General features: G+C 35.1%; 1 protein-coding gene across 1 annotated transcript in view; it reads right to left on the bottom strand.

Annotated features, from left to right (window-relative positions):
- Positions 1-23,628, bottom strand: part of CEP85L (centrosomal protein 85L) — a 165,450-nt gene that overhangs the window by 4,033 nt on the left and 137,789 nt on the right. Inside the window, exons 9-12 of the mRNA XM_080805139.1 lie at positions 21,951-22,068; positions 21,402-21,452; positions 5,861-5,968; positions 3,763-3,994 (exon numbers count right to left, since the gene is read on the bottom strand). Coding sequence (XP_080661265.1) covers positions 3,763-3,994; positions 5,861-5,968; positions 21,402-21,452; positions 21,951-22,068 — 509 coding nt within the window. The remainder of the gene's footprint in view (positions 1-3,762; positions 3,995-5,860; positions 5,969-21,401; positions 21,453-21,950; positions 22,069-23,628) is intronic.

Genomic DNA, 23,628 nt, shown 5'->3' with positions numbered 1-23,628 from the left:
AAAAAAATGGATTAGTGGGGGAAAGTGGGCAAGACAGTGGACAGAGAGACCAGTCCAGGTGAAGGACTTTGAAAGCTTCATTTAAGGCAATAGTGCAATGGAGATGTCATGGAAGGAATGAATGCTAAGAAGGGACTGGTAGAAATGACAGAGCTCAACCATCCTAAGTTATATAGGGGTTAGGGACTAGGCAAAGGCCATACCCAGATGAAGGAAAGAGCAGGGTGGAGAAAAATCTGGATTAGGGCAGACAGGTGGATAGTGGTGCTAATCACTGAGGGGAGGAGCAGGTTTAGGGAGGGAAGAAAAGTACGTTCTCTTTTGGACATAGTTGAGTCCTATGATACCTATAGAATAACTGGTTCTAATATAAGGTAAGTATAATCAAGAGCCTGGGGGGCCATTCTAGGCAGGTAAGAGATAAATGTCTGTATGGGTCAAAGGGACAGCACTAAAAGAAAGCAAAAGGACATGGGTAAGATTACTAAGAGAAAATATATAAAAAGAGAGGAAAAAACACCCAAATTATTGAGGAATCAGTAAAACTTACACTGTTTGTAGATGACACTCTTTGCAGAAAACCCTGAAGACTTACCAAGGAACGGATAAATGAATTCAGTAAAGTCACAGGACATGAAATTATAGAAGTATAAAGAAATTGTTGCATTTCTATATACTAATAGTGAAGAAGCAGAATGAGAAATTAAGGAAACATCTACAATTGCACCAAAAAGAGTACAATACCAAGGAATATACTTAACTAAGGAGATGAAAGACCTGTATGCCCTAAACTTTAAAACATGGATGAAAGAAACTGAACACCAACAAATTGGAAAGATAGAGCAAGCTCATGGATTGGAAGGACTAATATGGTTAAAATATCCATACAACCCAAAGTAATCTACAGATTTAATGTAATCCCAGTCAAAATACCAACACTTTTCACAAATGTTGTGAAACGATGCTAAAATTTGTATGGAACCACAAAAGACCCCAAACAGCCAAAGCAATCCTGCGAAAGAACAAAGGCAGAGGTACCACAATCCCAGATTTGAAGATGTATTACAAAGCTATAGTAATCAAAACAATATAGTACTGGTACAAAAACAGACACACAGATCGATAGAACAGAATAGAGAGCCCAGAGATAAATTTATGCTTATATGGTCAATTAATCTTTGACAATGGAAGCGAAAATATACAATGCGGAGAAGACAATCTCTTCAACAAATGGTGTTGGGGAAATTGGACAGCTACATTCAGAAGAATGAAACTGGACTGCTTTCTTAGACTATACACAAAAATAAACTCAAAATAGATTAAAAACCTAAATATGAGACCTAAAACCAATAAAAAACTCCTGGAAGAAAACACAGGTGGTAATTTCTTTGACATAGGCCATAGAAACATTTTTCTAGATAGGTCTTCTCAGGCAAATGAAACAAAAAAGCAAAATCAAACTACTGGGATTATACCTAAATGAAAAGCTTTTGCACAGCAAAACAAAAACCATCAACAAAATAAAGACAATCTACAGGATGGGAGAAGATATTTGCAAACGATATATTGGATAAAGGGTTAATTTTCAAAATATATAAAGAACTTACACAACACAGTACCAAAAACCCCACAAATAATCCAATTTTAAAAAAGAAAAAAAAATCAGCAACAAAAGATTTCTGGGGGACAGTAATAATTTAAATGGCAGAGAATTCCAGAGAAGACTAAGACTGAGCAGTCATAAAGGCAGAAGCAGAACCTAGAAAACAAAGCCATGGAAACCGTAGTAGCAGAGCATTTTTAAAAAAGAAGGGTGGGGTAAAGAGGGTCAATGAACAATGGGTGGAGTGAGGAGATAAGGATTCAAAATCCACTGGTTTTTGACAAATTACCTAGCTGGTCAAATTTTCACAGTACGAAGATACAAGGTAAGGGATATGGGGTTAAACCTGAAAGACTGAAAGAGGGATACACTGGGAGGTGAATGTGACAAAGTTCTTAAATCTCCCTTTTCACTCACATTTGGATAGCTCTCTTAATCTAATTACTGGAAAAGGTGACAAATACTATACAGGAGAATAAAAATGTAGAAGTTACAAAATAACTGAAGGGGTGACTACCTCTAAAATGGTAAAGAGAATTGAGTCTTTTGTGTGTGTGAGCTTTTACTTCTTCAAGAGATCACTGCTGACTAAATCGCCCCATGACCTGGCAAACCTCTCCTCCAGAGATTTAAGCCAAACACCAGAGCCTTCATAGCCCTTCCCATTTAGTTAGTTTTCCCCTTGGGCCCCCATTTTCCTCCATCCACATCTCAATTATAGTACTTATCACAATGCTCTAGTAATCGAGTTTGTGTGAGGGCCAAGGGCTGTGTTCAACTGCATTATCTGCACCTTAGTATCTGGACTATATAAAGCATTACTTACTAAGTCAATATATTTATACTTTAAAGTGTTTTTTACATACCCAAACATATGTATATAAACATCTATGAAGTGGAGGGGAAAATTCTGCTGACATCTCTGAGCATAGTTACAATGTATGTTTCATTTAACAAGGGATATACTTTGGTGGAAAGTATTATTTGGTTTGTCAAAATAACTATCATGATGCCAATTGGTAGAATCTTTTTGATGAAACTGTAAATAAAACTAGTCTCCACTCTAGTCACACATTAACCATATTATTAGGCAATTTCTCAATACAACATAGAAAGTGCATAAACCTTATTATGGTCTTACTCTAATCATATCTCCTTATGCACATTTCTTCTGTATTAAAAAGAGACCAATATGTCAATATTATAGTAATTTAGAACCACATGCAGAGATATGTGTTTCTGCAAAAGCAGCACAGAAGAGAAACTAGGATATTCCTGGCAGCTCTTACAACTGTGTGTGGGAAGAACATGGAACTGAGGAACAATGGGGGGGCGGGTATCATATTGAAAGGGATAAGGCCAGAGTGTAAATGAATGACAAGGGCAACAGATCTATAGGCCATGAAAATTAGCTCTTGTGACAGCACAGACATAGATATAGAATATATATTTTCTTTTTTATTTTATATATAAATATATATAGTATATATATTTAAAGATTTTATTTGTTCATTTGAGAGAGAAAACAGACAAGCAGAGGAAAAGGCAGAGGGAGAGGGAGAAGCAGACGCCCTGCTGAGCTGGGAGCCCACGTGGGGCTCGATCCCAGGAAGGGATCATGACCTGAGCCGAAGGCAGACGCAGAACCATCTGAGCCATCCGGGTGCCCCAGCACTGGTACTTACATTAAGCAACTGCCACAGACATATACTGCATAGGAAAAGCAAAGGAGTATCTTCTCTTAAATATTTTACCAGCAGACAGATGGCTGGATCATTACCTTAGACAATTAACACATGAAAGCCAATAGAATCATTACTTTTAGAAGAGTAATCAGGACTATCACATCTAACTACCACTCCAATCACATATTAGCAGATCCAGCACAGCTCATCCACACAGGAAGCTCTGCAGGCATTCTGCCAAGTGGCAGTCCATATCAACTATGACACTGCTCACTTCTCTAAGTATGAGGTAAGTCCTAGCAATCAAGTAATAACAGGTATTTACAGACCTACAGATTTATTCAGAGATTTATGAATCTAAGTAGAAAAGGAGATAAAAACAAATAGGGAAAAGGCAGGAAGAGGTTCCTGATCCATGAAGACAGGTTTCTAATTGCTAAGCAATATAGTAAGAACAAGGCATCAACGACTTACATCTGATTCCCAGTAATAACGAAAGATTAGGCTCCTTGCCCTGAGCTCGCTGATTGAGAATACTACACAATGCCTTCAAGTCAAACAAACAATGGGACATTTCCTTGAACAGCTGATCAATCACACTCAAATCAGATAGTGGCCATTTGGTAAGTACTGTCTGCTGCCTGGATTGGTCTGTTTCCTGGCCCTGATCCAATAAGGAGCATGTCTCTTCTGTTTGCCTTTGGTTCTGCAAGAGATAAAGAAAACACAAAACAGGTTGTTAGAACAGTGAAAAGGTATTCAAAGCCATGCAGTTGTCTGAACATTTCCTCCCATTTATTAATGAAATGTTAGAGTCATATTACATACACATTAACCAAATTAAACTGCAAACACACAGTAGGAAAAAAGAAAAAGAAAAGGCATTTAAAATAGTCGAAATGAAATGACTCAATGATTCCTCTGTGCCATCTCGTGCCCTAGGGTAAATCTGAAAGAGGCAACCAATCCAGACTTACTTTCTAGGAGTATCTCATGCTACATAATAAGCATCTTGGTTGTATATGTAATCTTCTATAATAAAATTTATCCCAAGAACAAAAAGAACTATGAAGAAATTTTAAACCCTACCCTATAGTTTTACTGTTAGTAACAGTAATGATTTATTTACTTTGAAACTATCTGCTGCATATTGAGAAAAAAGTATGTATGTTATGTTAGTGTTGATAGGAACCAAAATTTTCAGCATTAAGAGAAAAAGAAATATAAGTATAAAACCAAAGAAAAAAAACCCTAACAATTTTGAATTGTGAAATTTAAATTGGGATTATCAATATGAGCTCATAATTTATTAGACTCAGAAAAAGCTACCTTCACTTCATCCCCAAAACTGTCACCATCTACTTCTCATTCTGAAAATTGCTACAGGCAATTTAATTAGTTTCTAGTTAGACCTGTATTTCAAAAAAACCACACAGCCTGCACTGATGAGGAAAAGATTTTTTAATAGATGAATGCCAGCTAAAAAATGTAAATATAATTAGGAAAAAATATGATTCTTTTAATCATGTAATGATTTAGACAATGATCACCAGTGAATACTAAAACCATCAAGGGAAAGGGTACTGATAAACTACATATTTAGTGTTACCTAAGTATCATTCCACAGATTACCTGCTATTTGCAGAGGCCATAATGTAACAATGGAAAGAATTAGTCTGTTACTATTTTAACCAGTGAGATCAGTAACCAGTGAGATCCGTATTTCTGTCACTTACAGTGGGATAATCAAATATAAATAATTTGAGGATGTGAACAACACCAACAATGTTTGTCTTGACTTAATGATATCTTTAGCTCTTACTTCTAGGTTATAAGAGATAGAGGGGGTAGAGAAAAAGATAAATGACACCATAAGAAAGCAATCAGACAAATCTAGAAGGCCTGACAATATATGTCTTTAAGACAACAGGCCCAGATTTATCAACAAGTCACTAACATGGAAAGTGAGAAACTTCATAAGACAAAATGAAATGCAACTCATGGTATTATTGAATATTGAGGAATATTATTCTTGTTGGGTTTGACAATTGTGGTACAGTTATATGGGAAATGTGCCTAATTTTTGGAGATGCATTCTGGGTATTTAGAGGCAAAACGTCATGATGAGAGTTAAAAAACTAATATAACACTTTTTTTGTACAACGTATCCTTAAATGCAGGCCACGTGTGTCATCTTGTAATTAAATGAAGAAAGCGTGATCTGTTCCAATGATGAAGTGTCAATATTGCACATTCCTTAAGGATTTTCAAAGGTAATTTTATTTATATTCAATTTATGCTTTATTGAATTACTTTGGGACCGAATCCCTACATAATATTTGACTATGTTGCAGTTAAGTCTGTGAAATTATATACAGATACATAAGAAAAATAAAAGTTTGCCTTTTAATTATACTTTTGTAATAAACCTAATGGAGTTAATTAATTGGCACACTGAAATCAAGTCTTCAAGTAAAAAATATTCTATGAATATGTACAAAATAAGTATCTGCTTTAACTTAAATAAGTACTGAATCACTCTTTGAAAGTAATTTGAATTTTTTCTACTCACATCAAGCAAAGTTTTTGTTAATCTCTGTAGGTTTCTTTCTTTCTTTTCTAGCTCTTCCATCATCTTTTGAGTAGTTGATTTTTCTTTAGACAGTTTCCCTTGCATAGACTAAAATAAAGAGAATCAGAAAGCAAAGCATGTTGTTAATGCTAAAAGCAAAACGCAGTCAGAGAGGTAACTAGGAAAACGGGCTCTGAATACTTTGGATCTGCCCTCCCTATCCCTTGGAAGATGGAGGCCTTCACTTTTAAATAAACCCATATTGTTCTAGAGTAGCTATCAGCAAAAGAAAAAACAAGTACCACCTTTACCAAGAAAGTTTTTAATCTGGGTAAAACATGTTAAACCTAAACAGCTGCTATTTAATGCTATCTTACAAACAGTTCTTATTTTATTGTTTTTTTTTGTTTGTTTGTTTATGCATTCAGAGTGTATTAGCAAATCCATACCCCCACCCTTCTTTCTTATGGTTAATAAGAAAAAACAAAGTAATGTAAGACCATCTTCATTTTCCATCACTTGAAACACAGCTAAACACACTTCTCTCAGTGTATGATATTCCAAGCAATAGTTATGATGTTGAATTCAAGCCAAAGGTTTAATAAATGAATCTCTTAACTCTTTATAGAACTATGAATTATCCAGAACAAGATACTATTGTAAGAATATCCTGAGTGGGGGCATCTGGGTGGCTCAGTGGGTTAAGCCTCTGCTTTCGGCTCAGGTCGTGATCCCAGGGTCCTGGGATCGAGCCCCACATTGGGCTCTCTGCTCAGCAGGGAGCCTGCTTCCCCCTCTCTCTCTGCCTGCCTCTCTGCCTACTTGTGATCTCTCTCTGTCAAATAAATAAATAAATAAAATCTTAAAAAAAAAAAAAAAAGAATATCCTGAGTGCACTAAAGCAGTATGTAGGATATCTTAAGAGTACTTGGGTCAAACTCATAATAAACTCTGGAGGTATCAGTGATTTCTAGGTGTTTCAATCAACACTTTTTTCCTTTTGTGAAATCACAAGATCAATAAACATATAATGAGAGATTTCTTTTATTTCCCCCTCAGGACTGTATTTATTTAGTCTGAATTCTGAAACTATTTCAGAATGCTGACTACCTAAAACACAATCCACGAGGAAGGTGTTCTCCCCCCTCATATTATCTCTCGCTAGAATGAGAGAAGATAGCTGTCACCAGGGGTTGAGATAAGACTGCAAATACAAAGCAATTTTCTCAGAAACACATATTCCACCAAGTAGCTCTTGCATTTATTTGCTAAACTCTATAAAAAACTTTACATTTAATAACCCACAAGTTGGATACGAATGAATTAAGCTCTATAACAAGTATATATTTCCTTCCAGGGTAAACTTTATATTCCACAAAATTTAATCTCTCAGCACAAAGTCACATAGGCTTTCTGAGTATGTACATTTCTGGATCTGAAATTCCTTTGTAACTGCATGTGAATGAATCAAAAACCTATTGGACTAAAAGGATACACAGCGACTTATTTATTTAGTTGAAGATCTATGCATAATGGCATAACATGATTGTTTAGAATCCAGAATTCATCCAAAATTTTCTTAACATCTGTGACTATTTTATCAGAACTGTGGAAGAAAGGCAACACAGATTACTACTCTGAAGCTAACATTTTAACAATGAAAACTGACCCCAAGAGGTATTTTCATAATGCTGTAATATTATTCTTTAGAAAATTCTAGTGTTTTTTATTTTTTACCAAAATTCAGAGTCATAATGAATATGACTAATAATTAGCTAGCAAATGTTCACATGTAAGACTAAATTTAAATCAGTGAAGAAACAGGCATTTTTCTCCATCAGAATAAATCATAAATGTTTGGCAATAGTGCTATTTGTCATAAGAAAAAAATTGGATTTGGATTTGGGAAATATATCAGGCTTAAGATGTTATGTTGGTTGGGTAGAAAGGTACTTATGAAATAGTCCTTTAATAGGAGAAAGGGTTCAGAGATAAGCTTATCCTAAAAGTACCATATGTTGTACAATTTCTAGAGTAATACGAGGGTATGAGTGCCATAGTTATCTGACACAACGTTCCACCTAAAAGATTATTTCTTTATTCTAAACAGTATGAAAAAGCCTATGTTTAAGTTTAAGAAAAAAAGAGAAAGGAAAATTTCTATGAAGCTTAGAACGGGATTACTAAAATTAAAAACTTTTATTTTCAGATATCTACATTATCTCTTTAAATTTCCAGTGAATAATCATGTCTTAAAAAACTTCCAAGTTACTGACCTACAGATACTTATCACAATCATTCTTGAAGTTGAAAAACGGTTTTAAAAACATTTCTTGCTTTGATCTAAATATTTAGAAACTGCTGTCTTTTGTCCCATATACAAACTAGCTCAAATGAAGGAAAGATAGATGGGCTTTAGCCAACAACTATATACTCCACAAACCCAATTTAAGAGAAAATATTTTGATTGAAAACTTATGTTAACTTATGTTATTTTACTATATAAACACACACAACCCCCTATACATGCACATGCATGCATGCGTGCATATACACACCCTACAAGAATTTCATAAAAACATTCCTTCATGTAATTATTTATCCAACAAAAATTATAGCCAAGTACAGTCTGTGCATTGGGTGATTAATCAGTGAAAAAAAAAAGTCAAAACTGCTGACCCTTTCAGAACTTTTACTAGGAGATAAAAGATCAAGGAAAATACAACAGATATGTAAATTACATAGTATTATATATTAGAATGTGACTAGTGTTTTGGAGAACAGGAGCATGGCAAGGGAGAGGAGGCAGAGATCTCAAACGGGGTAGAGTAGAGGCTCACGGAAAAAGTGACATTTGAGCAACGGCTTGAAGGAGGTGAAAGATTACATCTCATAAGAGTGTTTCAGTCAGTGCAAAGGTTCTGAGGCAGATGGTGTCTTCTGTGTTTGAGAAAAAGCACGAGAGCCAGGGTGGCAGAAAATAGAAAAAGATGAAGTCAGAGAAGGCGGGTGGTAGAGAGAACAGATTGTGTACGGGCTCATGAGCCAGGGTAAAAACTCTGATTTTTACTTTGGAAAAAATGAGGAACCACTGAAAGGTTCTGAGAAGAGACATGATCTGGTTTTTGTTTGATAGGTCACTTAGGCTAATGAGAATAGACTAGAGGCATGCAAGGATGGAAGCAGGCAGAAATCATTCACAGAAAGAATAAAGATGTGGTGGACCAGGGTAGAAACACAACAGAGGTCAGAAGAACGTGTCAGATGCTAGATATATTTTGAAGGTAGTAAGATTTGTTCACAAATGTGAGGCAGAAGAGAAGCCAAGGACAAGTCTAATGTTTCCAGACTGAGAAAATGGAAGGACAGATTTGCCATTAATAAAGAAAGAAGACATGGAGGAGCAGGTTTTACTATCTTCTGTCTGAGGAGGGTAAGAAATTCAATTTGGACATATTACGTCTGATGTGTTAAGTGGTGCTGTTGAGTAGGCAGTTGGATATACAAGTTGTAAGGTCAGGGGAGAGTTATAGCTGGGAAAAGTTAGGGAGGAGTGAGCACACACATTATATGTAAAACCACGAGACTTGGTAAGATCACGAAGACATGTTTCAGTAGAGAATTCTAGGAAAGAAATCCCGTTTTTGAAGTATAATACAATTTTTTGAAAACATTTTACATATCTTCAAAATTAACTTTACTTAAATATCACAAATGAAATTAAACTTACCCCTAAATTATAAGACAGAAGAATTTCTAATAAGGTATTTTCTCCAATTTTTGTATACTAGTCTACTAAGCTACCTGACTCTCTATTATAATAAGATTTGTGCCATAGGTGTTAAATTTATTGTGTCTAGTTAAATAAATCAAATAAGAGAAGAACAACAAAAAACCTTTTTAAAAAGAGTTCTTCTGAAATTTTTTGGTTAAAATTTTATTGTATATATTTCAATGATCTGGAAACAAGGTATAAGTCAATCACTTTGAATTTATTACTGAGAACAGATAAAAGGTTTCATACTGTTATGATTCTATTAATACGAATACACTATTCTTGAAATAACATAACTCTAAAAAAGATAAAAGTGCTACTAGCATTAGAAATAACAATAAAGAACATGCACAGGTAACAGGTAAGGTAATAATGGCATTTAGAAAGCATTAACCGGGGCACCTGAGTGGCTCAGTGGGTTAAGCCTGCCTTTGGCTCAGGTAGTGATCTCAGGGTCTTGGGATCGAGTCCCACATTGGGCTCTCTGCTCAGCAGGGAGCCTGCTTCCCCCCTTCCTCTTCTCTGCCTGACTCTCTTCCTACTTGTGATCTCTCTCTCTGTCAAATAAGTAAATAAAATCTTTAAAAAATAAATATTTAGAAAGCATTAACAAGGGGAACACATTCTTTTTTTCAGGGAGGGGAGATGGATTCTTTGAATGAAATTTAGTGATACTGTCTCTCAACACCTTTTAAAAATGTAGTTAAGAAAGTTCATCTCCTAAAACAGGCTACTCCTTCAAGACTGTTTATCTAATGCAAAGAAACAAACACAGAAGAGTCAAAAAAAATTTAAAACAAACAGGAATAAGTTCTAAATGTAAAAGATAAAATCTCAAAAAAAAAAGACCTCAATGAAACAGAGATAAGTGTGTTCAAATATCATAATGATGTTAACCAAGGTCAGCAAAACAATGCATGAATAAAGTGAGAGTTTCAACAAATAGAAACTATAAGAAAGTAGCAAGTAGAATTTGTGGAGCTGAAGAGTAAAATAATTGACTGAAAAATCCAATAGATGGGTTCTACAGCAGACTGGATGAAGCAGAAAAATGGATCAGTGAACTCAAAGGCAGGGCAGTTTCACTCAATCAGAGCAGCAAAAAGTAAAAGAATGAAGATGGCTGAAGGGACTGAAAGGACATTACTAAGCAAATCTTGGACCATTACAAGGGTCCCAGAAGGAGGAGAGTAAGAAAGGGGCAGAAAACTTATCTGAAAAAACATTGACTGAAAAATTCCCTAACCTGGGGAAGGAAGTAGACCTCAAGCTCCAGGAAACCAACAGAGTTCCAAATACAAGGAACCCAGTGAGACCCAATGGAATATTACTCAGCAATAGAAAAGAAGGAAATCTTACAACATGCAACAGTGTGGATGGACCCTGAGGGCATTATGCTAAGTGAGACAGAGAAAGGCAAATACCATGTGATCTCACTTACCTGTGAAATCAAAACAAACCAACAAATAAAAACCCTCAGAAATAACAGAGAATAGGTTAATGGTTTCCAGAGGTGGGTGGGTTGGGGAAGGATGGATGGGTGAAGGAGGTCAAAAGGTATATAAACTTCCAGTTATAAAATAAGGCTTGGGGATGTACTATGAGGCGTGGTGTCTACGGTTAATACTGTATCATATATTTGAAAATTGCTGAAAGAATAGATCTTGAAAGTTATCACACACACACACACACACACACACACCCCCTGTAACTATATGGTAATGGGTATAAACTAGAATTATTGTGATCACTTCACAATATATAAAATATCAAATCATTAGACTGTATGCCAGAAACTAATATAATGTTATAATCAATTGTATATCAATAAAAAGTAAGTTCACAGGTAAAAGAAAAAATGTATACAGTTAATGATAACAGCACAAGATGTGAAGTCAGACAAAACTAGGTTCTGGGCCCACAGCTTACATGTTGTGCAACTATGGGTATGTTATTCAACCTTGGAGGGTTCCAAATTCATCAGAAAGAATTTACAACCTTGTAAGGCATTGTGAAAATTATGCAGTGTGTATGCAGACATTTGTGGTATCTGCCTGTTCACAAACCCCATGAGTCATAAGCATCATATCGTAAGATTTCTGCACGTCTTGGGGCACTGCTCACTGGACTGGGCTGAGTGAACACTTAACCAAACCTGAGGAACTGGTACCCAGAGTCTATGAATCTCTCTGTGTGTGACTGGAAATAAACTATAGAACTTAGGGGCTGTAGGGCAGCTCTATTCTGTCATGTGAGCTAAAGAATAAAGGAAGTGAGTCTGCAGAGAAAAGAATGAAACACACTGCATGAGAGAAGCAACAAAGTCTCTTCTTTCTTGAAGCCAGGTTTTATTCCTACATTGGTTCCACAGTATCTCTGCAACCTCATTAACACAGTAGATTCTACTATTTTTGCTTAAGCTAAACTGAATTGGTTCTGTTGCTTATAACCAGAAAGCCTAAATGACTTTCACCTGGTACAAAATATTTATGCAACACTAATTCTTTTCATCTTATACTAAATATTAAAAAGAACCCTTTCTTAAATCATCCTGATGTACACTTTAAATATCTTATAATTTTGTCAACTATACTTAAATAAAACTAGAAAAAATAATGAAAGCCCATTCCAAATTCAGCATTGTGGGCAAAGGTTTTTGGTCTGTTTTGTTCACTAGATATCCCCAGAAAGAGTGCCTGGCCCATGGTAGAAACTCAGTTAGCAGTTAATGAATGAAAAAGTGTGAAAAAGTAATTAACACCTAATTTAGTTTTTAAGTAAAAGGCTATGGTCATTCATTCAAAAACAGTTATTGAGCATCTTTTATATACAAAGCACTGTGCTAAGTGTTGAACTGGATAAGGATTGTTCAAGGAACCTAGTGCACCTATTACAAGACTCTTAAGTAAATGTATCAGGAAACAAAACCAGGCATTTTATTTAATCTCAAGGAGCTAATAATTCTACCATATTGAAGAGTGTAATGTACTAAAAAATTTCACTTTGGAGACAAAATTTCTAAATTCTATTTCTAGGCAACTGAATGCCAAGTGCTTTCCACAAGACTAGCTTTCTGACATGCTCCAGTTTAAGGATCTTTCATTCCAGGAGAAGACACGGAAAACAAACTTTCCCCTAAGGCTTACGCAAGGAAGCGATCAGACTAACACTTCTCTGGTGTATGTTTGCCTTTCTCTCGGGATTTTTCACTTTGAAGCAGTGAGGAGCAATGCCAACAGCACAAACCCTGAGGTCAGACGTGAATTACAATCTGCACTGAGACCTTAGGCACATCTTTTTCAATCCTGGCTGCTTCATATATAGAAAGACACTCTTTCTTACCTTGTAAGCTTACTATTGAGGTTTAGAAATAATAAGTATAATCAGAAAGCACAGCTCCTGTAATGTGTAATATCATTATCACCAGCATCATCACTGATACCTCTGCACTTAACAGGGGCTCCATTTCTCACTCTAGCCTAAGTGTGGAGAAATATTAAATCCCTTTATTCCTTTCTGCATACTAATAAAAAGAAGAATTTTCAAAGTGTTTGTAAAAACTAAGATTATAAAATAATGAATATGCAAACACCGTAAAATTGCTATTTTTTAGGTTTCTGTTTATAATAATCCAACTGTACAGCTCAAATTCCTCTACATTAACTATCACCTCACTACCTGATACAACTTTAAAAACAATCTGCCTGAGAATTCTGTTTCCAGCAAGACAGCATGAGGAGCCTTTCAGACCCACTCCTCTGTGGAAATTTTATTATTTTTTAAAAAGTTTTTGTTTGTCAGAGAGAGAGAGAGAGAGAGAGAGAGAGAGAGCGCGAGCATGCACAAGCAGGGGGTAGGGGCAGAGGGAGAGGAAGAAGCAGATGCCCTGCTGAGCAGGGAGCCCTAATGAGACTCAATCCCAGGACCCTGAGACCATGACTTGAGCTGAAGGCAGATGCTCAACCAACTGACCCACTCAGGAGTCCCTTATTTATTATTTTATAAAGATTTTATTTATTTATTTGAGAGCAAGCGAGAGAGAGAAACATGGGCAGAAGGAAGGGGAAAAGGGAGAAAGAGAAGCAGACTCCCTGCTGAGCAGGGAGTCCAATGTGGGACTCAATCCCAAGATGCTGGGATCATGACTTGAACTGAAGGTAGACACTTAAGTGACTAAGCCACCCAGGTGCCCCCTCAGTGAAAATTTCAGAAGAGCACATTTAAAGTTTCTATAAATGGTCCTATGAGTAAACAGAAAATTAATAAACTTATATTCAAGAGAATCTATTGAAAGTAAGAACAGCAAAGTCTGTAGTATTTGAAACAGAATCCAGGCCATCTTTATGCTCTCATAGCTCAGCAAGATGGAAATTCCACTCCAGACTAGGGCAGCTAATAACAGTAACACAGGGCTCCCTGTCCCCCCAGATCCGAGTTATAAAGCTACCTTTCCAAGAAGGACAGGACGTCAGTATTTCTTATCTTGCCCTCAGCTACCTGCACCTCAGGCTAAGTTCCAGACAAGTACAGCCAAAAGATGGGGAACCCTCCCCCTTCTTCTGCCTAAGCTCCCTCCTGGGATGGAGACCTTACTTCAGGTACAGTACCACATAGAATACTGTAAACCTGACTGCCCTTGCCTTGGCTTCTGTGGCAGGGGTTCCACACTGGCAGAAGCAAGCTAAGATCTAGAGCTACTGTCACTGAATTTTTATCTTATGGTTAGTCACTCAGAAGTCTGAGGGGCTGTAGGTTATTGTTCCCATCAGCACTGACCTGGCTTAAAGATTTTGCCCAGGGAGAACCAAGTCACAGAACAGAGAGCTCTAAATGTCTCCCTAAAGGACCTGAATTCATTTGTAACAGACTGTGAAGTTCAAGCCTTAGGGGCAATAGCAAAAGCGGTAGAGGTCTATCAAAATACCAACAACATTTTCCACAGAGCTGGAACAAACAATACTAAAATTTGTATGGAACCAGCCAGAGGAATGTTGAAAAAGAAAATTTATTTCTCTAAAGAAGACATACAAATGGCCAACAGACACATGAAAAAAATGCTCAGCATCACCTGGCATCAGGGAAATACAGATCAAAATCACAATGAGACAACACCTCACAATGGTCAGAATGGCTAAAATTAATGAGTCAGGAAGAAAACAGATCTTGGTGAGGATGTGGAGAAAGGGGAACCCTCTTAACACTGTTGGTAGGAATGCCAACTGGTGCAGCCACTCTGGAAAACAGTATGGTGGTTCCTCAGAAAGTTAAAAATAGAATTTCCCTCAAACCCAGTAATCATACTCCTAGGTATTTACCCAAAGGATACAAACATAGTGATTTGAAGGGGCACCTGCACCCCAATGTTTGTAGCAGCAATGTCCACAATAGCCCAACTATGGAAAGAGCCCAGATGTTCATCAACAGATGACTGAATAAAGAAGATGTGGTGTATATATTCCATGGAATACTACTCAGGCATCAAAAAGGACAAAATCTTGCCATTTGCAATGATGTGGATGGAACTAGAGGGTATTATGCTAAGCAAAATAAGTCAGTCAGAGAAAGACAAATACCAATGATTTCACTCATCTGTCGGATTTAAGAAACAAAACAGATGAACACAGGGGAAGGCAAGAAAAAATAAAATAAGGAAACAGAGAGGGAGGCAAAAACATAAGAGACTCTTAACTCTAGGAAACAAACAGGGTTGCTGGAGGGGAAGTGGGTGGGGGGATGGGGTAATTGGGTGATGGGCATTAAGGAGGGCACTTGAAGTAATGAGCACTGGGTGTTGTATGCAACTGGTGAACCATTATATTATACCTATGAAACTAATAACATATAGTATATGTTAATTAAATTGAATTTAAATAAACAATAAAGCAAATTTATACTTTATAAAAAACAAAGAATGAAACAGTAGAAGTTGTGGCAAAAAGCAGTTGGGAAGAAACTGTTAGATTCATTGAAGGTATAGGCCAGACTACTGGCTGGCTAGATTCCTAGAGAGAAAAAGTGAGACACCTGGGAAAAGCACTCTTGGGAACAGAAAAAAATCTCAAACATTAACCTAAGGAGTTTTTCCTTCAGAGGAACCAGGACACATGGGTTTGTGAAGCAACTTATACCACAAGGCGTCACTGAAAACAACAGAATAATTAGCTGACAATTAATGGAGCTTAACTGCTGGTGTAGTCAGAGAAAGAGTCACAGAAGATCACATATTAAATTTATATGAGATATCTAGAATAGGCAAATCTATAGAGACAGGAAGTAGATTAGTGATTGCTTATGGATGGGGAGAGAATAGGGTTCAAGGGAATGCTATAGCTAAAAGGTAACGGGTTTATGAGTTGATAAAAAGGTTCCAGAATTGACTGTGGTCTTAGTTTCATATAACTTAGTATATTAAAAATTACTGAATTGTACACTTCAAATGGGTGAATCTCAGGGTACGGGAATTATATCTCAATAGAGCTGTTATTTAAACATCAACACAATGTAAAACAGATTAAATGTGTCAAGAACACATTCAGGTTTCTCAGAACTACCTCCTCCTCTTTTTCTCTTAAATTTGTCTTCCCAGTCAATTCCCACTTTCAGTGAATGAGCCCCCTAAGAACCATGATGGCACTTCCTAATGGCTCCAGAATGGGGATACTGCCCGGCTAAGAAGAATGGCCTGGAGAACGTGTTAATAATGTGTATTTCAAGCTTCATGCCAGAGATACTGAGTTGTCAGGTTCATAATTGGGCCCAGAAACTTGTATTTTAAAAAGCATCCCAAATACTTTGAATGTTCATACATATTTGGTGATCATTCACGGCAGATGACATGCTCCAGAACATTCTTCCTTTTTGCAACTGAGTTGACTCCCTTTCCTACCTCTGAATTCCCTACCTCAGACACAAAGAACTAACTTTTCAGAAGTTAAATCTACCTTTTATATACATTTTCCAATATTTTAATTAAGCAAAAACTGTACTGTGCATATAACAGGACTATATGTACATTAAAGACTTCCTATAAATACAAACACTGGAGAGAAAGCTTATTTTTAAAAAAGTTTTAGAAGACTTTTTTTTGGCTGTAGGTTTTTTCAAAAATTAGTATAAATTTCTGATAAGAATATTTTTAGTTTTTCATGTATTGTAAAACAATTTCACAAAGGTAAAGCTTTTAAAAATTAAAAAACTAAGTAGAAAGAACTTCATGTCAGGACACATCACAAAACTAAGATAGCAAAAATAGGAAATAAACATCACACAATAATAATATGAAAACATTAAATCACTTTATTTAGGGTAAAGCAAAGTTAAATTCTACTTATAAGACATTTTACTGGCTTTTGATTCATTTTCCCACTATTTCTACTAAGAAAACCTGCTGGATGAAGGCTTTAAGAGAGACTTGCTAAAAATTGAAATAAAATCTTTGGAGGCTATGAAAACATCTTCCCTTGAAGTGTTATAAATAGGACAGACTGTTACAGTTTTGAGATTGAGGTTTCTAATCACACCTTTAAAAGTGAACAGTCCTAATGACCTTTAAAGCATCACTGTGTATTTTATGACATAATTATCATTCACTGATTGCTGTCAACTTAGGCCATTTAAATGCAAAAGTTCTTTCAATGAGGAAACAATTTTAATATGCTAGGGAAAACAGAGTGCACCTAATAAACTTTTTTACTTTGTATCTCTGCCAAAAGCTTATAATGATTACATACATTGATAACAGCTCACTGGAAACAGGATTATGTAACTAAAATATGCTTTAAGGAATAAATAGGAAGGAAGGCAATGCCCAATGAAGAACTCATTCACATTCTGACTGAAGCCACATTTATGGAAATGATGGGAAATGTTCTACTGCAAAATATCTTTTTATACTGTATACTGACAGAAGAAAAACCTGTAGGAGAAGAAGCCAGTTTAGCTATACTAGTTTCATAAATGTAAACAAAGGCATTATTTCTAAAGGATCAACGAATAAATGAATAAACATTCCAGTTAACAATATCCTCTTGTCAGGTGAACAAAACAGTAGCTAAATCTGTATTTTTATAGCACTGAATTCAATTTCAATATCAGTGTAAGCTTTTACATGAAGTACTATTTTTCTATATTCAACAACAAATACAACATAACTAGTAGAAGATTCTCCTCCAATATCCAGAGTTGTAAATCAATAAATCTGCCCCTGACCTAAATCAGGTCTATATTTATTTGACTTCTGGTACAAGAGTGGTAAATCACAATTGTATTTTAAATATAGCACTTTTACGCCGGGACAATGCCTTATTTTTATCTGCTATAAACTGGACATAAAATGAACATGGCAAGGGGTTTTATTTTTTCCTTATGTCACAAAATTTAAACTATAACAATAACCTGCTTATAGCCAATGCAATGCAATACTCCAAAAGTCAACCAAATGAACTTTGAACAAATGTGGTCTTCTCAGTAGTTTGAAGGGACATAAAGAAGCAGTGAAAATCCTAGTTATATTATGATTGTTTTGGTTACTAAACCTTCTAAAATGGAACAACTTCCTGGCACTGTGGAGGAACAAAGAATATGTAAACTGTAACAGTAGTGAAATTTTACAGTAAGTTTTATACTGATTTTATACTGACAGCTAACATGTGTACCTCATGTTAGAAAATGGCTGGGAAGCTCTGTGTTATCACTCATCATAAGGTATTTTGTGTTGTTTTGGCTATAGAAAGGAATCTGAAGAAAATAAAAACAGAGCTACAGCACATAGGAAGGACATCATAATCTTCAGAGAAGTAAGGCTGGCCATCCCTTATGTAAGCAGATGGGGGGAAAAAACTAGACAGCTTTAAATAATTAGTAATTGAAGGCAACTGCTCTCTTATGTGTATCAACTTGATAATAAGCCCATTAACTGTAGTACAAAACAAGAATACTTTTTCAACCCAAAGTGTTCTCTTTAGGATTCTCCCTGTGGTTTCCAATGCTAGGGAAATAATTAGTATCCATTTTTTAAAAATAGGCAATATTTTCAGATGTTTACAGATTACACATCTTTTTCTTCCCCATTTTATTTTATTTTACTTTATTTCTTTTCAGTGTTCCAGGATTCATACGCACCACACATACACCCAAATAAAAAACCTAGCTTTTTTAACTATGAAGGGCCAAAATTAAAAAGTTTTAACAAGGAACATTATGCAAAAAATTTTCTTACCATTTTAAGCATATTTGTCTCCATCTATAATTTCTACTCAATAGTATCTTGATAAATATAGCTAATTCGGCCAGTTATCAGCATTTGCTATCTGCTCTGTTAGCAAACCATATATTAGATGTATGGCCTAGACAGATGGCCACAATGACTTAAATACCCATTGCTTCAAAACACAAGATAATAGAATTAATGAGTTTAATTTGAAATTTTTAATTTGAAATGTTCACACAAACATTTTCAAATCAAAGAATAGAATGGCATATAAATTACATATTCTTCTACATATTTATATATGGTCATGACATATTCAAGTGTGACTAAAAGACATGGCTTTTGTGTAAGAATAAATTGTATTAAGAATTATAAATTCTTATAAATTGTATTAAGAATAAATTATATTAAGATGCCACCATAAATAAGAAAAAGGCACATTTCAATTGATACAAATATATCCTGATAATCTATATATATAGATAGATAGATAGATATCTATAATATAGATAATCTATAATACAAATATATCCTGATAATCTATAATCTATAATACAAATATATCCTGATAATCTATATATATATAGATTATATAATCTATATATATTATATAATATATAATATTATAATTATAATATATATTATATAAATCTATATATAATATAATTATATATTATAATTATAATATATTATTATATATAGATAGATATATATATCTATAATATAGACAATCTATAATACAAATATATCCTGATAATATATATAGATAGATAGATATATATCTATAATATAGATAATCTATAATCTATAAGGTGAGAGACAGTATAAAACTAATAAAATCTTACAAGTCTTGTCCACCACAATTTCAGTGCCAAAGGACAATGCTGACTGTCCTTAATTTGGATCGAGATAACTTTTTTTTTTTTTTTTTTTTTAAAGATTTTATTTATTTATTTGTCAGAGAGAGAGAGAGCGTGAGAGCGAGCACAGGCAGACAGAGTGGCAGGCAGAGACAGAGAGAGAAGCAGGCTCCCCGCTGAGCAACGAGCCCGATGTGGGACTCGATCCCAGGACGCTGGGATCATGACCTGAGCCGAAGGCAGCCACTTAACCAACTGAGCCACCCAGGCGTCCCGAGATAACTTTTTATTTGAATGATTTCTTGGAAAATGTTACCAAGTAAAATATAAATTCCTTTTCTTATGGTCTATAGTAAGTCAGTTAATAATGGCTGAGGGAACTTAATCATTTTGTGATTCAAATGGCTAGTAAAACAACTGAAATTCTGTCAATAGGAATACAGATTAAAGAGTATAACCTCCAAGAACCAATACAGTAGGGCCACACACCACTTGTAGAACTGGCCTAGTATTTGATTAAAATGATACATCATTTAATATGGCCAAAAGACAATCAAAACAGATGGTCTATTATTCTGACATTTAAACCATTTATCGTTTTTATGTTTTACTTCCTAAAAATGGAAGGTATTTTAGGAGGTATAAAAATAAGAAAATTATTCAGCAAAACACGTCCAGTGGTTTTCCATCATACACAGAATAAAATACAAAGACATCTACCCCTAGTGATCTAGCCCCAGGCTACTTTCCACCATCACCTTTTACCACTCTACCTCACCATCATGCACTTCAGACTAGCAGCCTTCTTGCTGGACTTGGAGTACACCAGGCACCTTCAGGGCAATGGTGGCTCTCTTTGCCTGGAATGCACTTTCCTTGGGTTTTCTTCATCATTCAGATCTTTGTTCAAATATTACTTCCTCAGGAAAAACCTCATGACCACTATATTTAATGAAGCACTGTCTGTCTGTCTTTGCTCTCTACTGTACTTTTTAATCGTACATATCATTCCTTGACATGGTATTTTCATTTTGTCCATCTCATCCCACAGAATGGCTAAAGACTTGCTTTGCTTACTGATGAATCCCCAGTGCCAAAAACAGTGCCTTGCACACATGCAGGTACTCATTAATAAATGGAAAATTAATAAAAAATGAAAATACATTTAATCCACAGGTTTTGATTGTGGATTATGAATCAGACACTCTTAAGCTCTAGATACGCATATGATCTACCAAACTCTCCTCCTAAGAACCTAAGCAGGAGCTCAAAACACAAATACAAAACAACCTGTTATACTTGGAGAATATAGAAAGAATAAAGAAGAGAATCACTAGGAGGAGTGTTGGTCAGTCACAATGGACTAAAAACAGTCCATTGTCTTTAATAAGTAGATCAATGCTGACCTTAACCAAATGTGTCCCCAGCAGTAAACTACACCAAGTTAAAAACAAGCAAGGTACAGAAAAGAGAACAATGTTTCAAGATTTTTTGAATAATTGATTTACCAAATAGCAGTTTAATTCTAAAATAGTACAAGATTAATATTAAAGAATTTGCAACTTCACTTCAAGTGCTATTAATCTTTTCATATAAATATATATATATATATATGCTTTAGTATTTTGGGGGGTTATGTAGCCATTAAGAGTAAATCAGCATACAGCTAAATTAAAATATGCACAAAACATCCCTTACCTGAATTTCTAAAATCATTCTTTCAATCTCATCTTGTTGGCTGTCTATTATCTAAAACACAGGAAATATATCAGGGTGAATCAAAATTTTTGCCATTGCTTTTTAAAAGTACCAATATTTCAAGAAAACAAAAGCACAGAAATAATGAATTTATCTTTTAAAAATCAGGTTTTTTTTTTTTAAATAAAAGTATTCATACCAAGTATTCTTTAAATAGACATATGATTTAGATCACACATAAAACTGCAAAAGTCTTCTTTTGGTTCTTGATAAAACTCTATGCAATTTATAAAAATAACTTTGAAACAGACACTGAATAATTTAGGAAGGAAAGATATTCTTTTGTTAAGAAGTAATGTAATTTCCTTAGCATGGCTTTTACGAAAATTTATTTAAATTTGCTTAAACTGTCACTTTCTTTCCAAATAAAAAGTTCAAACTAAGCTATTATTAACAAAAATATAAAATAAAATAGCTATAACATATATTTATACACACATATCCAACATAATACAGATTTCACATTTATTATCAAAGACATGAACTGACCTTACTAGCATTCTCATTTTGTTCTCTCAGGTTATCATTTTCATTCTGAAGCTGTTTTGCATCTAACATGGGAAGGCGAATTCCATCTTCGAGGCATCTTTCTACTTTTTGCTGCAAGCTGTGTATTTTAGAAAGACAATTAGATAAAGAAAATCACTCTGTTGCTGATTTTGGTAGATGACTTCAACATAAATGAAGTACCTTTCTTAGGGTCGGTAGTACTTTTTAATCAAGCAAAAATTGAGACCGAGAGCCTATACATGAATACACTTGTGTACCTATATTTCATACAAGTAAGAAATACAATAGAAGCTGATCATCTTTTCAGAAATGGCAGATTTGAGGTCAGAATCAAAAGTTACTTAGTGTGTGACATTCTTAGGCCCTAATGAAGTTCCCCATGAACCTAATGTGAGCTCAGCAATCTAAATCCTGTTCTTTCCTTCTCCCCCCAAAGCAGAGTTCCTTGATTAAGAAGATTGTGTTAGGGAACCTAAGAATAAGAACACAAATCTTTTAGCTTCATTCTGAGCACAGCAGAAGTTTGTTTATAAGGAAGCTGTTGCTAAAACCAGTAGAATTACATTTCTCCTTCATTAGTAAGAGCAACAATTTATTTACTACTTGACCTAATAGATTCTCATGTTATTCATAGCACAGAACTGCAATGCAAAAGAGGAAACAAAAGGAAGCCCTTCTGGTACACTAAGAATAAAAGATTAAAAGGTGTTAGTCTTTTAAAAAAGATTTTATTTATTTATTTAACAGAGAGAGACACAGCTAGAGAGGGAACAGAAGTAGGGGGACTGGGAGAGGGAGAAGCAGGCTTCCCACGGAGCAGGGAGCCCGATGCGGGGCTCCATCCCAGGACCCTTGGATCATGCCCTGAGGCGAAGGCAGACGCTTAACGACTGAGCCACCCAGGCGCCCTAAAAGGTGTTAGTCTTTAGAAAGAAAGGACGGTCACGTTTTGGTTAAAAGGAACTATACCATTAACAATAATGACCAAAATCAAAACAGAAAGATACCTAGGAAGCTTATAATCATATTCAGAAGCTGAATACTAAAACAGACTTCTTACAGTTGGAGTTTTGTTATTTTCATTATTTTTCTTCTTTCAAGTATTATGGCTTTCCTGTGCTCTCTCTCGCTTCCAAAAAAAAAGAAGTTAAAGAAATGCCGTATCTAGATTCTGGATAAAGAACTGACAGTCTTACATGGTTACAATAAGGGCTTCCAATATGTTAATAAGAAACAGCACCGGAGAAGGTTTTTTATGTATTATGAATGCAGCGTACTGCTTTGTAATTTGTTTTTCCTTGTCATAAAAGTTTTTGCTTTTTCAGTCTAAAAGTGAAAAATACATTATTTCCATTTGAGAATACATGTTTTTCTCTCAATTCAGTGTCACTACTTCTATATATTCTAAGAGAAATAAATTACATTAAAACTATTAAGGTCTTAAAAAAAATGAACCAGCTATGAGAAGGGAACAATGTACTGTCATGAAAGAAATACCAAACAAATCTTTCACATACACATTTTCATTTATGTTTTGAAGCATACTCACTTAGAAAATTAATCTCTTGAATAGTGAAAGTACCCACTATTGCATTACTAGGGACCCCATCCACATATTTTACCTCTATTTTCATTTCTTTTTTTTTTTAAAGACTTT

This window comes from Martes martes (assembly GCF_963455335.1).
Source record: "Martes martes genome assembly, chromosome: 6".
NCBI lineage: Eukaryota > Metazoa > Chordata > Mammalia > Carnivora > Mustelidae > Martes > Martes martes.
Note: the sequence above shows the minus strand (reverse complement) of the source record. Positions and strands in the feature narration are given on the sequence as shown.